At 37.3% G+C, this 16,056-nt stretch overlaps 1 protein-coding gene across 4 annotated transcripts in view; it reads left to right on the top strand.

The window, feature by feature from the left end:
* Positions 1 to 16,056, top strand: part of SDCCAG8 (SHH signaling and ciliogenesis regulator SDCCAG8) — a 248,408-nt gene that overhangs the window by 132,922 nt on the left and 99,430 nt on the right. For all 4 annotated transcript variants that reach the window (XM_065935618.1, XM_065935615.1, XM_065935616.1 and 1 more), the window contains exon 13: positions 2,736 to 2,878. In XM_065935618.1, coding sequence (XP_065791690.1) covers positions 2,736 to 2,878 — 143 coding nt within the window. The remainder of the gene's footprint in view (positions 1 to 2,735; positions 2,879 to 16,056) is intronic.

Raw genomic sequence — 16,056 nt, 5'->3', positions numbered from 1 at the left:
TGCTATATCCTAGACACTCTGGTAAGTATTCACCATTTCATTTTGTCTTCCCAATAGTTTTAGGAGCTTTCTAGAGTTGTCACTCCCATTTTAGACTGAAGAAACTGGTAAGAGTTGAGTGACTTGTCCAAGGTCACAGAGCTGGAGAGTGCCAGAGCTGTGTCTGAGCCCTGATTTGTGTTGATCCTTGGGCCCATGTTCTTTATCTCTAGGTTTGACTGGATTTCAGTGCAGCATCTGACTTTTTATTACATGAGACTAAGAAAGCAGCTACTTTATACATAAAACCCGATTATCAATATAAGGTTACATATGTTATTGTTGTTGGACAGAGCTTATAAAAATTGTTACACCTTTTCTTTTGAAGCAAGTTTAGAATTTTATACATCTTCTATTTCTGTCACTGTGTAGTGTCCTCTCAACTCAAAGTTCTGGAGTCATCTTTGTTATCTTCCGATATCTATCCTTTTATTTACATATACTCATCATGTTCTCTTTATATTTCTGTCTTAACTGTCACTACTTCTTATATTTGGAGTATTGCAGCCATCTTTTTGTGGTCTACTATTACTGCCAGTCTCTGCTGTCTTAATGATCATACACATTAATCCAGTATTTTGAAGCTCAGCTTCTCTTATGTTGCATACCTGTTTAAATCATTATTTCCTCATTATCTATAAGGAAAACTACAGCTTTATAAATCTAGAATTTAAAATGTTTGGTAATTGGTCTAATCTATCATTCCATGAGTTTATGTGGCCTTTGCTTCTTTCCCACTTTTCTTGCCCATGCTGGTGTATCCTTAATCTGGCCTACTGAAGCACAGATTTTCTCTAAGACTCATTTGTTGTTTTTCACACACTTGGTATTTTGGTTGTCTTTTTGTGTGTGTTTGTCTCATTTACTCAATTGAATTGCTAAGTCCTGAGTATGGAGGTGAAAACTCTGAGTCCATCATAATATTTAGCATAGTTTCTTGCATATAGCACTGTGTAGAAATATTAATGGATAAATTTTTGTAATTTCCTGGTGGTTCAGCGGTAAAGAATTCTCCTGCAACACAGGGGATGTAAGAGACATAGATTCGATCCTTGGGTCAAGAAGATCCCCTGGAGGAGGGCATGGCAATTTACTCCAGTGTTCTTGCCTGGAGAATTCCATGGACAGAGGAGCCTGGAGGGCTATAGTCCATGGGGTCGCAAAGAGTCAGACTCAACTGAAGTGACTGAGCATGAGCAGGAGCAAAAAAAAAAATTAATGGATAAATTTTTGTAATTTTAAAATTAACATATAATTCTGGTTCTACTTTGCTTTTTTGTTAATTTCATAAATGTTAGATCAAACTTAGTAGGCTAGGCTTTTCTCTTATGTTTTTCTATCTTTTAAATTATATTGCATAATGAGATAGAAATGTATTGATAAAACTTTAACAATTTAAAATATTTTAAACAAATCAGTTTCACTTAGTAACCTAATCTGAAAGATATAGAAAATCTACTATGAATGAAAGCAATATGCTCGTTATTACATAATTTTTAAAAAATAGCTTATATATTGTTTTATTATATGGTAATGTACAGTTTTGATGGAGATAAACTGAATATTTGTAGTGCAATAAATGTAGAAAAATAAACAATTTATCCTGCCTGATATATTCAGTGTAGTTGTAGATTTTTCAGAATACTGAGTGATAACATGAAGAAATTTGAAATGTACTTAAATACTAAATTTAAAACTCTACTTAGACATGGTTTTGTTTTCCAAGAGTGGACTGCATTTTTGTTATAAAAATTGCTTCTTGCTTTCTGCTGAATTGAAAATATTTCACTCTTTACTTTCCCCTATTTTGTTTTCCTTGTTTTAATGGTCTGAATATTTATCTCTTCTATTTTCTTTTTTAAAAAAATTATGGATGTTCTATAATAAATAAATATTTGTACTTTAATGTGTAAATTATTTAAACCATGTTCTATGTAAAGAATTTTTGCTTTGAAATATTTGAGTTACAGTAAGAAAGTATAATTTCATACTGAAACCAAAGAATAAGCTATTATAGATTTGTATATATTTTGATGTTTGTATTTGTTAATCTCAGAGTGCTTTTATTGCCTTTTAAATGCAATTTTAATGCAATATTATTTTAGCTCAGCAATGTCATATTCAAAATGCTTGAAATTTCTCATGTCTTATTTTTTCCTAAAGTATTTTTTTCCAAATAATACTGTGCATCGTAATGATGTCTTCTTTTACACCTCATATTTTTCTAAAAGATATCTTAAATTATTTTACCATTTAATTTGATTTTCAAAACATCCAAATATAACCATCAATGTGTCTTTTAAAATCAAGTCTCACATTTGATGTAAATCACTGCACATGTCTGATCTTATCTCACAAACAAAACTGTTATATTTAAAAAGTAGTGACTTTTTAAGTTCGTATTATTTTTTAAAGAGACTGAGCCTTAGATTCAAAGCACAGATTATCCATTTTGACTATCCTCATTTAATCATTTCATTTTTAAAATTAGACTGCATCTTACGATCCAAAAAATCCTCACTAATGTGCATTTCTGGCTGGGTTAATTCCCTTTGTCATAAAGTGGAAGCTAGCCTAAATTTTCTAATAATTTTTCATCATATTGAAATTCATGGCAAAAATAAAAATGAGATAATTTTTATTTCAAGTGCATATATTTTATAGTGATACTCTTCACCCTCTTCTCTCTGCCTAAGGAAATAGAGAAATTGAGTTTAGAGCTGAGTGAAAGCAAGCAGCGCTTGGAACAGCAGCAGGAGAAGGCAGCCCGGGCCAGAGAGGAGTGCCTGAAACTGACAGAACTGCTAGGCGAATCCGAACACCAACTGCACCTCACCAGGTACTGCCTAATCCCATTATGCAGCGCAGCACCAATTTCATCCTTCGGATTTTTGCCACAGGCTTCCAAACAGTTGTTAGAGTTAAGTCTTAGTCATTCAGTTCACACACAGTTGTTAGGCATATTAAGAAAAGTGGAGATGTGGTAAGCAAAACACCCAGACATGTGAATGATAAGTGTGGCAGGGAATTACTGATAGATTACAAAACCTTTCATCTACAATGCTCAAATATTTAGGTGATTCTCTATCAATATAAGCAAAATGACATATTTCTTCTACCACAGCCACTACCCCTCCTGTTAATTTTATGTCTAATAAAAATGTTGAACTGAAGTATCTGAGGAATATATTTAGGAAAAGAGTGGTGAAAGAGACAAAACAAAAGACATCCTTAGATGCAAACTGAGGTGGCAGAGCTACAAAATAAGCAACCTGAGTCCTAAGGATGTGTAAGAGTTAGACATGGGACTGGCTGACGCTGTTCATGTTTAAACCATTACTATGACTGTGCCTATACCATCATGTTTTCAAACTACATCACTTCCATCATGAGATATTGTGATGTGAGAGCATCATTGTCATAAAACTTTAGTGAACACATAGCTCAGCCCTAAATTACGATAATACATTTTAGGTAGTAAACGTTGGGAAATTTGTTATATTGAAAACATACACAATATGCATAAATATACAGACACAGAGAAAAATTCAAACTGAGATTGTAGGTGTTTCACAGTACCATATAAATGGTGTCTTGTCCTTTCAAGTTTTAGTACAATTTTTCAGTTTTCAGATCAAGCCTTTGGGTTTGTTCAATTCTTAGAGTTTTTCAGTTTTTAGAGAGAACTTTGTCTAAATACCTACATAAGTTTATAAAATCTGGTTTATTCATAAATTAGAAAAACACTGGTCTTCTAATCATAGTAAAATGTTGAATTTAAACTATGAAAGGGGACTGATCCCTTTTACGTTAAATATGACAATGTAATTCTGAGCACGGTATGATAACAGATGGAGAAAAGCACCACTTGAACAGCCTGCATTTGGAGAAAAAAAATATTCTAGAGGTTGTTGAACCTCCCAAAGTTTTCGGTTAGTGTTAAGATGCCGCTAGTTCTGTTAAAATCAAACTTTGTTAAAAACATTTTGTTATGATAATGTTCCAAATGGTTTGCCAACTTCCCTTTTAAACAATGAAAGAAAAGAGAAGAAAGGAGGAGAAAGAGAGAAAGGAAAAAAATGAAAGAAAGGAAAAAAATGAAAGAAAGAAAAAAAATTATTTATACACATGTGATATCTGGAAAAATCCCAATAGTTGAAACACTTTATTGAGAAAAAAATTGCTTAATATTGCAGAATAATAGCCATTCTTTTAATGCCCATTTAAAGTATTTCACTGTAGAAGTGAGAACATAATGTTAACAAAGTTCCTATGGTTATTTAATCTTAGAAGTTTTAGAATTTAACTTGATCATGGTATTTAATAGTTTTTCTTATCTGTCAGACTTCTATTGAGAACCAACCATTTGTGTGCTGAGTACTACTAACCCCCAGAAATAGGACAGCTTTTAATGTCTCAGTGTGGCTGAACTTCAATAAATAAATATTAATGCTGGTTTTGCCCGCTTTGCCATTCTGTCTTATTCAGAGAGTTAATTTCTGAAGTCAAAGTCCATAGAGAGTTTTCCTGTGCTGTATCAATTTGTACTGTCTGACGAGATCCATTTCTTGCAAGTAGAGCATATTAAGATGCAGCAACTGCTGAAAATGGACTGGTGGTAACTAATTCCTTTGTTCTTAAGAAAAACGGTTTTGCTTGGTTCCATAGAAAGCTTTTTCTATTGAGCTTTATTTACTCCAAGTCTACAGAAATTTAACTTAGTTTTATAGAAAATAAAGCTTAATTATCTATTTTCTAAATGCAGTACTCTTTTGTAAGCATTTTACACTTAGTCTATGTTCATGTTTTATAAAATCCACATTCATAAATTTAAATATGACAATAAAAATGAAAGGAACTGTATATATCTCTGTTTTGCACAGAAAATGACTTGCTTGTTGGACTAAATATTTCTGACACACTATTTGGGGTTTTTTTTTAGCATTTCCTTCCCTTCACCATTCTTTATTGATTTATATACTCAAGTGTGTGGCTGAGAAATTTCATATATCTTGTTTTTAGCTGAAATAAATAAATCTCACACAGGTAACATTTCATTTAGCCTTAATTTAAATATCTTGAGTGTCATATTCTAAACAAAGTTTAAAATTAAATATGAAAAAGATGCTATAGAACAGTGATTAAAATAAGGATTTTAAATCTTCTATGGCAAATAAAATTTTAAAATGAATAGAAATTTATAGGTCAACCTGTCACTTCTTTTGGAATTTCCCTTTATTATCTAATTGGACTTAAATATGGAAAATAGAAATTCAACATTTTTTGAAGGACTCAATTAGTAAATATATCATTCACTTATTTAATGAGTATTTATTGAGCACCTACTATATTTTACATACATTGGTTGGCCCTGGACATAGAGAAAAAAAAAAAACTCAATTCCTATCCTTAGGTTGTTCACATTCTACAAAGGAGCCAGATCTATATATGCAATTACAGTAGAGTGTGATGACAGTGTAATGAGAGAAATTAAGATTGCCACAGAAGCACATAGGAAAGAGAACTGTCTCATTCTATTAAGTGGAGGTGAAGGAGATAGGGAAAACTTTCTGAGTTCAGGATTAAGAGTCCTCAAAGTAGAGAAAGGTGGGGCAAACACCCCAAGTAGAGGGAACAATATATGCAAAGATGTAAAGTTGGGAGAGAATGTAGACTCTACAGTCACTTTAGGTGTTTGGCAAGAGAGGAGAGGGACCAGAGGAAGGGTCTCGTGGGCCATATTCTGGAATTTTGGCCATTCTGAGAATAAAGGATTACTCTTAATGTAATATTTTAATTGGGGCTTCTAACATGATCAACTTTTGGGGTCAGGATCCCGACTCAGACAGCTGTGTAGAGTGAACTTGGAGAGTTGATGTAGGAGATAAGAAAACCAGTTAGGACAGAGTTGGTAACTACAGCCCATAGGCCAAATCTGGTGCATCATCTGTTTCTAAAGTGATCCCTGAACTAAGAATTTTTTTTATATATATATATTTTTTAGACTGGGAGGAAAAAAGAAAAATAATATTTTATGACACACAAAAATCATAAATAAAATTTTATTGGACACAGCCATGATTATCCTTTGTGTATTATGTGTAGTATTTCCATGGCAGAATTGAGTATGATCCTCAAAGCCTAAAATATTTATTATCTGGCCCTTCATAGAAAAAGTTTATAGCCCCTCAGTTGGGAGTCTTGTTTAACTCAAGAAGTCAAGAGAGCTTGAACTATGCTAGGATCAAATGTATATTTAAGGAAGGTAATTGAAAGGCACTGTGAAAACAGATTGGTTGTGGAAGAGATGATTGGCAGGGACTCCAATTAGAATATAAGTACAGTAGTAGTCCTCAGCTGTGTATGCGCCAGGAAAATGGAAAGGATATAGTATCTTCAGGAGGCATTTAGGGTGATGATAAGGGAGACTTGAATTAAAGATGATTCCTGACCTAGAATACTGGGATGAGGGGAGGGAAGGGAGGGAAGGGATATGTGTATAATTATGACTGATTTGTGGTGTTGTACTGCAGAAACCAACATAAAATTACAAAGCAATTTTCCAATTAAAAATTTTTTTAAAGTTTAAAAAGATGATTCCAAAGCTTCTAGCCTGTCTTAAGTAGATGATCCGTTAATTCAACTAGGGAATGTTAAAGGAGTAGCAGAGGAAAGAATATGCTTTATTTTGGAACTCTGATGAAGATGTCCAGTGTAGATCCAATGTGAGGAGAAAGATCATGACAGAGGTTTAGATCTGGATGCTTTTACATAAAGATATTGGGTAGAAGCACATAGAGAGGACCATGTTTTCAAGAACTTGGAAGAATAGCCAAGGAAATGAAATGGGGCCTTCAGTGTATAAGGAAAGAATAAAGTGTGGTTCAGGTATGCTTTTGGTGAAGTAACAGTTAAAACCATACACATGTTAACTAGGGTGGTGGGGGCAGGTATCCTAGGATTGAGGAAATTGAGCTTTGGTATCTTCACCCAGGCATTCACTGTCTTTGTAATTTTTGACAAATTACTTAATTCTTTGAACCTGCATACTCTCCTGTAAAGTTAGGTTAGACAAGATGATTTCTAAGTTTTCTTCCAACTCTGAGAGTCAAACAGCATGAGTTAAGACAATGCATTATTAAATTCCTGTTTCTGGGCATTAGGTGCTTAAATTGCTTGGAATATCCTTTGCTCAAGATGTTTCCTTAGTTTGTGAAGTTCAGAGAGATTTCATGGACATGTCCTTCATACCACCATTTACATTCATCATAATTTAGGCTCTGCTGACTTCTCTTAAGGATTATGAAAATACTCTTCTAACATCCTTCCAATCTCTTTTGCCAGCCACTGCTGTGTATATTTATAAACACTGTCTTGACTCCGTCACGGAATCCCATGAACAGAGGAGCCTGGAGGGCTACAGTCCACGGGGTTGCAAAGTCAGGCATGTCTGAGCGACTGAGCACGCATGCACACATGACAGGCTCCCAGCCTTCTAAGTTGATTTCACTGCTACCAGTTCCACCCTCTCACATACTGATTTCCAGCATGTGATTTAAGCAGATGCAGACCTCCTTTGACTTTTGGTCTCTCCTCTCCTTTCACTGCTCTGTAAAACCTGAATACCCCTTTGAGCTTCTTTAGCTCTATTATAATCTTATTTTCCAGGTTTCCCTGAAATCCTAATTTTTCCACTGTACTCCTCCCTGAGGACCCATGCTAGAGGGAGCACATCTCCCTCTGAATCCTCCTTCCCACTTAGAGCTAAAGGCACTTGCTACTACTAAACAAATTCCTCAAAACAGGGAAAATGAACATCTGAAAAAATAAATTCATACTCTGAAGATTTTTATGTACCTGCTTGTCTTCTCTTCTGTGATGTATTGTTCTTCAAATGGGAGGAGAGATCTTATTAATATTATATTCTCAGAGCACCTAGCTTAGCACTTTGCAAAGAGTTGGAGTTCAATTAGTCATTATTATAAGAATGGTTAATACAAGTTTATGACTGTTTATTCAAGCCCAATATTGATGTGTGTGTGTGTGTGTGTGTGTGTGTGTATATATATATATATATATATATGTATGTATGTATGTATATATGTACTCTCAGATATATCAGGTAAAAAATATGAGATGGAACAAAGATGAAAAATTTTGTTGGGAATTTTTCTTGTACATATTATACTATGTTATGATTTTATAACTTTTTAAAATTTTTAACTTATTATGCACATAAGTTTAAGTATAGTCAAATCAAATGATAACCCTTCTAACAACTCAGTAGGTTTGGTAAAGTGCCTCTCACCTTACTTGAAAACCTCACACACACACAAAATTTTAAACTAGAGGTCTCTATAATTAAAAGATGGTCCCTCTGAGAGTGTTTGAAACCAGTGGCTGATAAACATGATCATTAAACATACATAGCCTAGTATGTGAGTGAGTGAAGTGGAGTCGCTCAGTCGTGTCTGACTCTTTGCAACCCTGTGGACTGTAGCGTACCAGGCTCCTCCGTCCATGGGATTCCCCAGGCAAGAATACTGGAGTGGGTTGCTATTTTATACATGAAGACAAAAGCAAGGCTACTCCCTTCCCACTTATGTCTTTGCTAATAGTAATCAAATAGCTTCTTTCTTTTCCATAACAAATGTCCAGCTATGTTTAAAAAATACATGTTCATGTATTTACTCACTCTACATGGAACATTTCCTGTTACAAGACACTATCCTAGGGATGGTGGGAGACATAAATATAAAATAGCTTCAGATGCTGCCCTTCAGAAGCTTATAGGCTAGTGGGGGCAAAAAGAAAATACACAAAGAGATGGTGAGATAAATGATAAGATCCAGAAGGGACTTTTCAGATAAAATATTATGCAAACAGAAGGACAGATAATTTCTTATTATCCTTGGTAGCATTTGGATATAGGAAAATGGAAATGAAGGCCATTTCATGGGAAATTCCAGGGGCCAAACTAGCATTTGGGAGGTACACATGTATACATGAGAAAGTTAAATACATACAAGTATCAGTCGGCTTCCCTTGTGGCTTAGCTGGTAAAGAATCCACCTGCAATGTAGGAGACCTGGGTTCAATCCCTGGGTTGGGAAGATTCCCCTGGAGAAGGGAAGGGCTACCCACTCCAGCATTCTGGCCTAGAGAATTCTATGGATTGTATAGTCCATGGGGTCGATCACTTTCACTTTCATTTTCATCAGTCTCTGAAGTTAAGAATATGTTCATTTTGGGTCTGCCTGGTACCATGCCACATGTAGTGGCTTTTTAAAAAGTAATAACAGAGATATTAGCTAAAGGCAAGTGGCCATCACTTACGGAACCTCTACTGTGTTCTGGGAACTGAGCTGAGTGCTTTTCATCGAGCTCTCACAATAACCCTGTAAGGTGAAGACCATTATTTCCTTGTTTTACAGTGGACACAACTAAGGCACAAAGAAGTAAAATGATTCATCTAAGGTCACACAACTGGTATGTCTTTGAAACCCAGAAATTTGCCTGCAAAGCCTATATAGTTATCCATCAGGCTGTAGTTCTATGTGAGTTGGTTTTCTATGTGAGTTAGTAGGGAAATGGATTAACGCGATCATTTCCAAAAGACAACCAAGAAAACCAATAACATAAATTTATAATAGAGATAAGTGTTAGCTGCTCCCTTATCAGTTCAGTTCAGTTCAGTTGCTCAGTCATGTCCGACTCTTTGCGACCCTATGGACTGCAGCACGCTTCCCTGTCCATCACCAACTTCCAGAGCTTACTCAAACTCATGTCCATTGAGTCAGTGATGCCATCTAACCATCTCATCCTCTGTCATCCCCTTGTGCCGCCTTCAGTCTTTCCCAGCATCAGGGTCTTTTCAGATGAGTCAGTTTTTCACATCAGGTGGCCAAAGTATTGGAGTTTCAGCTTCAGCATCAATCCTTCCAGTGAATATTCAGGGCTGATTTCATTTAGAATTGACTGGTCAGATCTCCTTGCAGTCCAAGAGACTCTCAAGAGTCTTCTCCAACACCACAGTTCAAAAGCATCACTTCTTTGGCACTCAGCTTTCTTTATAGTCCAACTCTCACATCCACACATGACTACTGGAAAAACTATAGCTTTGACTAGATGGACCTTTGTTGGCAAAGTAATGTCTCTGCTTTTTCATATGCTCCCTTATACACTGATATAAATACCATTCAATGAATTGTCTCTTAGCTTGTGATTTTCCTAAGAAACAGTGTCCTTTGGTGCATCATTCACCTTAGTCATTTAATGTATTATAATAAAGCGATCACTCTACTTCTTCATTTCTTTTGTACCTAAGAGAAAAGAGAGGCTTTTATTAAAAAGTGGAAATCCCTTCACATATTTGTTTTTGACATGTCCAAGCATCTTTAAAAAGCTATAGAATTTTAGTCCTTCTCACAAGACTCCCACTTACATACATAGTGGACAGATTATATAAAGTGATATTACACATTAAAACAACCATTTCTGAAGGCTTCTGTAATTGTTATTAAATACTGATTGAGGCAATCACTCTTCTCCATAACTATCATGCAAGTATTGAAACACATTCTTTGGAATCCTGTGTCTTTTTCTCAGATCTAATCTGGAGGGAAATTACTACAGGAAGTCTTCCCTGTTTATTTTCCAGAGAATTTAGAAGTTGGATTGCACAAAATGCAAAAGGGGGGCCAACCTGCCAGTAATCCTGCAGGCTCCAGCTTATGTCAGCAGAGTTTCCTTTAAAATGTATATTTCCACTTTTACATAAATAATGTTTTCAACGATATATATATCGAGGAACTTCTCAGAGCAGGAATTTAAGGCAGTTCATGAAATGGGTAATTATGCTATGACATACTTTTGTGATCTAGATGGGAAGATTTAATCTTATGACCGTGAGATGTAGAAACTTGAACTTTAGTATTTGTGTCTTTTGGGGAGTGAAAAAGAGTGTAAGAGAGGAGTTATCCAATTGTGATGGGTGCTTTAACTTTGGCAGGATGATTAAGTCTTCCGTTCGAGAGCCTTTAGCTTCCAGGTAGTAACCATTGGTTGGGCTTCCCCAGTGGCGCAGTGGAAAGGAATTCGCCTGCAATCCAAGCAACACAGGAGATGTGAATTCGATCCTTGGGTCGAGAAGATTCCCCTGGAGGAGGGCATAGCAACTCACTCCAATATTCTTGCTTGGAAAATTCCATGGACACAGGAGCCTGGCGGGCTGCAGTCCATAGGGTCTCAAAGAGTTGGACTCGACTGAGTGCAAGTACGTTCCTGAATTTAGTGGTTTGACTTCTCAGATTGCCAATATGAGTGAGGACTCTTTGGTTGAGGTAAACAGAAACCCCAAAAGGGGGAATTGATTAGTTTGATGACCAGACCATGTAAAACCCAGGTGTGGCTGGGGCCGTGGAGTTTCTTGGACCAGGGACTCAAGGCAGCTCCCAAGTGCAGTCATTTTCTGTCAATTGCAGGGCTCGTCTTCTGTCTGAATGTTGGCTCATTCTTTCAGATTCTTCCATACCATAGAGCCACATCCCTCAATCCGAACTAAAGATAAAGGAGATGGCTTGTTTTCAAACTATAAGAATGTGATTTCCTGGCTCCTCCACTTCTAATTTGAAACCTTCAGTTCAAATTTCAAAACTGAGTCATGTTCACACACACCTTTTCGGGTCCTGGGGCCGGCAGCCTCAGCAAAACCCCAAGAGTAAGGGAAGAGAGTTGCACTAAGCAAGGGGGAGGTTGTCAGAGACCTTGACTTAATATATGAACAGAGGTCCCTTCTGTGTCCTCTATTGTCTTTTTAGCAATCTCGGCTTTTTCCTTTGGCTAAGGGATGATTGGGAGTGGAAAGAAGAGAAAGAAGGGTACATCTCTGTCATGTTGGCTTGAGAATGATATTCTCCACTTTCAACATAAGTCCAAGGAGGCATGATCAGTTCTCCACAGGGATGCTCTATGGTTCTATTTAGAGAACTCTTAGAATATAAAAAGAGAGATGTAAAGGATGCATAGATGAATGTCTAGCACATGCCAAGCACTGTGCCTGGCTTCAGATAACAGTGGTTTAGTAAATGTGGTCCATGGTGGGCTGTGTGTTACTACTCTGTGGCAAGATAAATCCAAGATGAGAGTGTTTGGAAATGTTTTTATAGTTTTAAATTGCCACAACATCCACGTGTAAGATCAGTATGCTCTCTCTATTTTTTTTCTGTATCTTTATTTTTTTTCTAGTATTTCTTTTTTTTTTTTCATTTTACAAAGTTAATGCTTTGCAAAAGATTAGATATTGCTTATAAAAATGATATTTTACATAAGAAGTTTGAAACACCCTGCTTTCTCAGTGAGAACAACAAGCCTGAAGAAGCTGAGTCTTGGATAAGGGAACCAAAAAAGTCACACAACGGGAAGGGGGAGTGAGAATAAAGGAGGCAGAGTTTGCATTGGATCCATCAAACTCTAGAACCTGTGATCTGGAATTGGTATTCACAAATAAGTGTAAAAACATATTTAAGAGCTAAATAGGAATACTTTTGGGATTGTAAAGTGTCAATTCACGGGCCAGAAACAGGCCTTTTTCCTCTCTGTGTCTCAGCACCAAGTTCGGCAGTAGGTTGTTTGACAAGATCTCTGTAAATGCTGGATTAACATTCCTTTCCTCTCTATTGTTAGTGAAAATTTGGAAGGAATAGCACTCTTTTTCAGGTGACAGCTAATTTAGGTCAAAAGACCAGTCTTTCAATATCTCTTCTTTTGAAGGGAATGGTATAACATTGACATGTATTCTTGCTATTCCGTAGTGAACTGTATCTTTTTTTTCCAAATTATTGAGGAATTTTTAGCCTAAAGTTTCCATTTAAAAGTTAAGCTCATTTTTTTTCTTATACTCCTTTCATGAATAAATTAAGCAGAGAACGTGTCAAAAATAATTTTAAATGGATATATGTGCAACCAACATCTTTAAGTCTTGAAATAGACGGCCTTGGTACTGTTTTAAATTGCGTCCTCTTTTCCTTCCCTCCTCCCCGCCCCCCATCACCCCCCTCCCCAGTATCAGAGGGAACAAGCTGTCAGGGAGCCTGGAAAGACAAGGCATTTCATTGTGCTCTGACGGATGCCACGTTGCCTGAGTCCACTCTGCTCCACCTGTCTGACCGGCTAAGAACCCTTGTCTAGGTGTGGCCCAGGGCAAGAGTGGTTAGAGCCAGAGGCTATCAGAGAATGGTCTCTGCAGGTTCTGCTTAACATTTGTGAAGCCCAAATGTGTGTGCAATGAACATCCACACTGGAGATGTACTCTTCTCCCTGCCACACAGACCCACAGCCTGGAGCATGGTGGCAGTGACTGCCAATTCATTTTCTGAGGAAGCCCAGAGGAAACCGAGAAAGTATTACCCACACCACTCGCCTGACTCAAAACACTGATCATCAACCTCAGTGAAAATAGGAGGAAAAAATCAAGAGCAGAATTGTTATCCTAGTAGCCCTCAGTCTAAATATGTTTCTGCAGGAAAGATCTGCTAACATTAATTTAAGGTAAAAGAAATATTTAAATAATCATCAACTTAATATTAGGCATAAGCCACTTGTTATTTAATGTCTCCCTAATACCCACAGAGTGGGTGAATATATACCCACTATACCCAAGGTAAGGGTGAATATTGGTTGGTAAATCCCAGAATCAAAGCTCATTTTAAGGATCCTGAGGAAAGAAGAGGCTTGGAGTACAATCAGTCTCCTCAGTGCCAGTCTCGGGCCATGTCTCATGGAAGACGAAGGCCCAGTTCAAGTAAGAAAAGAAAGAAAGTGAAGTCGTTCATCGTGTCCAACTCTGCATCCCCATGGACTGTAGCCTGTCAGGCTCCTCTGTCCATAGGATTTTCCAGGCAAGAATACTGGAATGGATTGTCATTTCCTTCTCCAGGGGATCTTCCTGACCCAGGAATTGAACTTGGGTCTCCCACACTGCACGCAAACTTTTTGCTATCTGAGCCACCAGGAAGCCCAGTTCCAGTAAACAAACTTTTATTAAACTACCACTTCATTAGACAGGCCAAGCAAAGGAGACAGTACCCTGAACTCAGGAACTCAGCATGGGAACCGGAGAGGTCAGAAAATGTGTAGAAGCAGCGTGTAGAGCAGATGTCCAGCTGAGCAAGACTGCTTCACCTTGGCTCTGTGTGAACTCTCTCCGCCCAGCAAGCTCAGGTCACAGGTAGGAGGGCTGAGCGTGCCCCTCCCTGGCCAGGTGAGAGGCAGAGCACAGCGAAGGTACCAGTATCTTTTAAACTCAGTCCTTTGAAACCAAAGTGTGACTACCTCCAAGGAGCCTATTGTAGACCAGGGGACTTAACAAAACAAGGCACCCTGTGTTGAGAGAGTAGTTATAAATATAACTGTACCCACAAAAGAATTATATAAAATAAAGTAACAATTCACTTTTGGAATATATGCAAGAGACAGAGGTAGGGGGCTGTTCAAGACAGGACCTTAAAAGTGGGTTTTAGCAGTGTTCAAGATTTTCTGGTTTTTCAGTAGCAGATCTGAAGTGTGGTTCACCTGCCTGGACATAGTTCTGTTTCTGATTATCTTCCATCACCCTGGGAAGTCTCCTACCACACTTTATTTCCTACAGATCTTAACTGTGATTTTATGAGGATATACATGAGTATGAAAAGCATCTAAACTAATGCAGGTTTCTGTAAATCTGAGGTGTTGCTCATCTATTCAGGGACTCCAATGCTGTAAGTATGAATTCATGTAAAATAAACGAATTATCAGTCACAGTGTGTTGCTCAATCTAGAAAATGTTAGGACAATGATCTCATTACCCAAGCCCTTTGTTGCAAGGTGGTGGTGTTGACAAATTGGGGATACAGAGAGAGTACATTGTTAAATAATATGACTGCCTATTTTCTGAATCTTAGGTAGCCCTCCTTGTCTTTAGAGGAAAAACCATCTTGCCATTCCTGATATTAACTGTTTGTTAAACAAGATCTAATGGAAACAGTTCCTCAACCTAGGGGCTCTTCAAGCCCTGCTTTTATGCACTGACGGCAGTTCTCTCTTCTTAGCCTATTTCTGAAATAAGGCATTTATTCACAGTCATTCACAATTGACATAATCATCAATGTTTGGGTTGAGGAGAGATGATAATTATATTAAGGAATAATAAAATTCATCTACAGTGAAAATAGAGCTCATGGTGGAATGGTAGATGAACCCAGACTCAGCCCCTGCACTCCGACTAATTCGCACAAAGAATTATCTGAAGAATTATCTGTTAAAAGTGGAAGAGAGAATGACAGCAGGAGACAACTCATGTAACTAATAAACTTTTTAAATGCTGTTTCATATGTTTGCTTTTCATTAAATTCAGGAATGGTTGCGACTATGTTGTTGTGATTCAGTCAACATTTATTCCTATCTGTTTTTCATATACAAAGGCTTAGGGATGCCAGAAAATAAACTGTTAACGGAGAATTAACTTCTTTGGCATGCTTTCATACTTATCTTCCAAATTAAAGAAAATGAAATGGGCAGAAACAGAGTGTAGATTACCTCCTTTTTGTCAAAAATGGTGGGAATTTGAAAATTAATAATAAAAAAGGGAACAGATGCAGTAACATGCCAGAGGGAGATTAATGTGGAGAGTAAAATCTGTGAGCAACAAAACTGAAGCAAACTGAATCAGTGGGAGGTTGTTGTACAATCAAAATCAGGATAAAAGAGAAATTACAAACAACCCTGCACTTGTCAAAGTAGTAGTAATGAAATCCTGACTCTGCCAGCAGTGAGAACCTGTGTTAGCACTTTGGGGTAAGGATGGTAGCCGGGTGCCAGGTAGGAGGGCAGTGTTAGGTTGCTGGGCAGCAGCCATCTTGTGCAGAACAGATGGCACGGAAAGCTGGCCGGGGAGGGGCTCCTTAGCAGAACTAATCAGACAGTAACAGATAGGGCAGCTGGGAAGGCTGACCACAGAGAGAGAATCCGCGGGGTAGCCGA

The sequence above is a fragment of the Muntiacus reevesi genome, chromosome 5 (genome assembly GCF_963930625.1).
Source record: "Muntiacus reevesi chromosome 5, mMunRee1.1, whole genome shotgun sequence".
Classification (NCBI taxonomy): Eukaryota; Metazoa; Chordata; class Mammalia; order Artiodactyla; family Cervidae; genus Muntiacus; species Muntiacus reevesi.
This window is presented reverse-complemented; position numbering and strand designations above follow the sequence as displayed.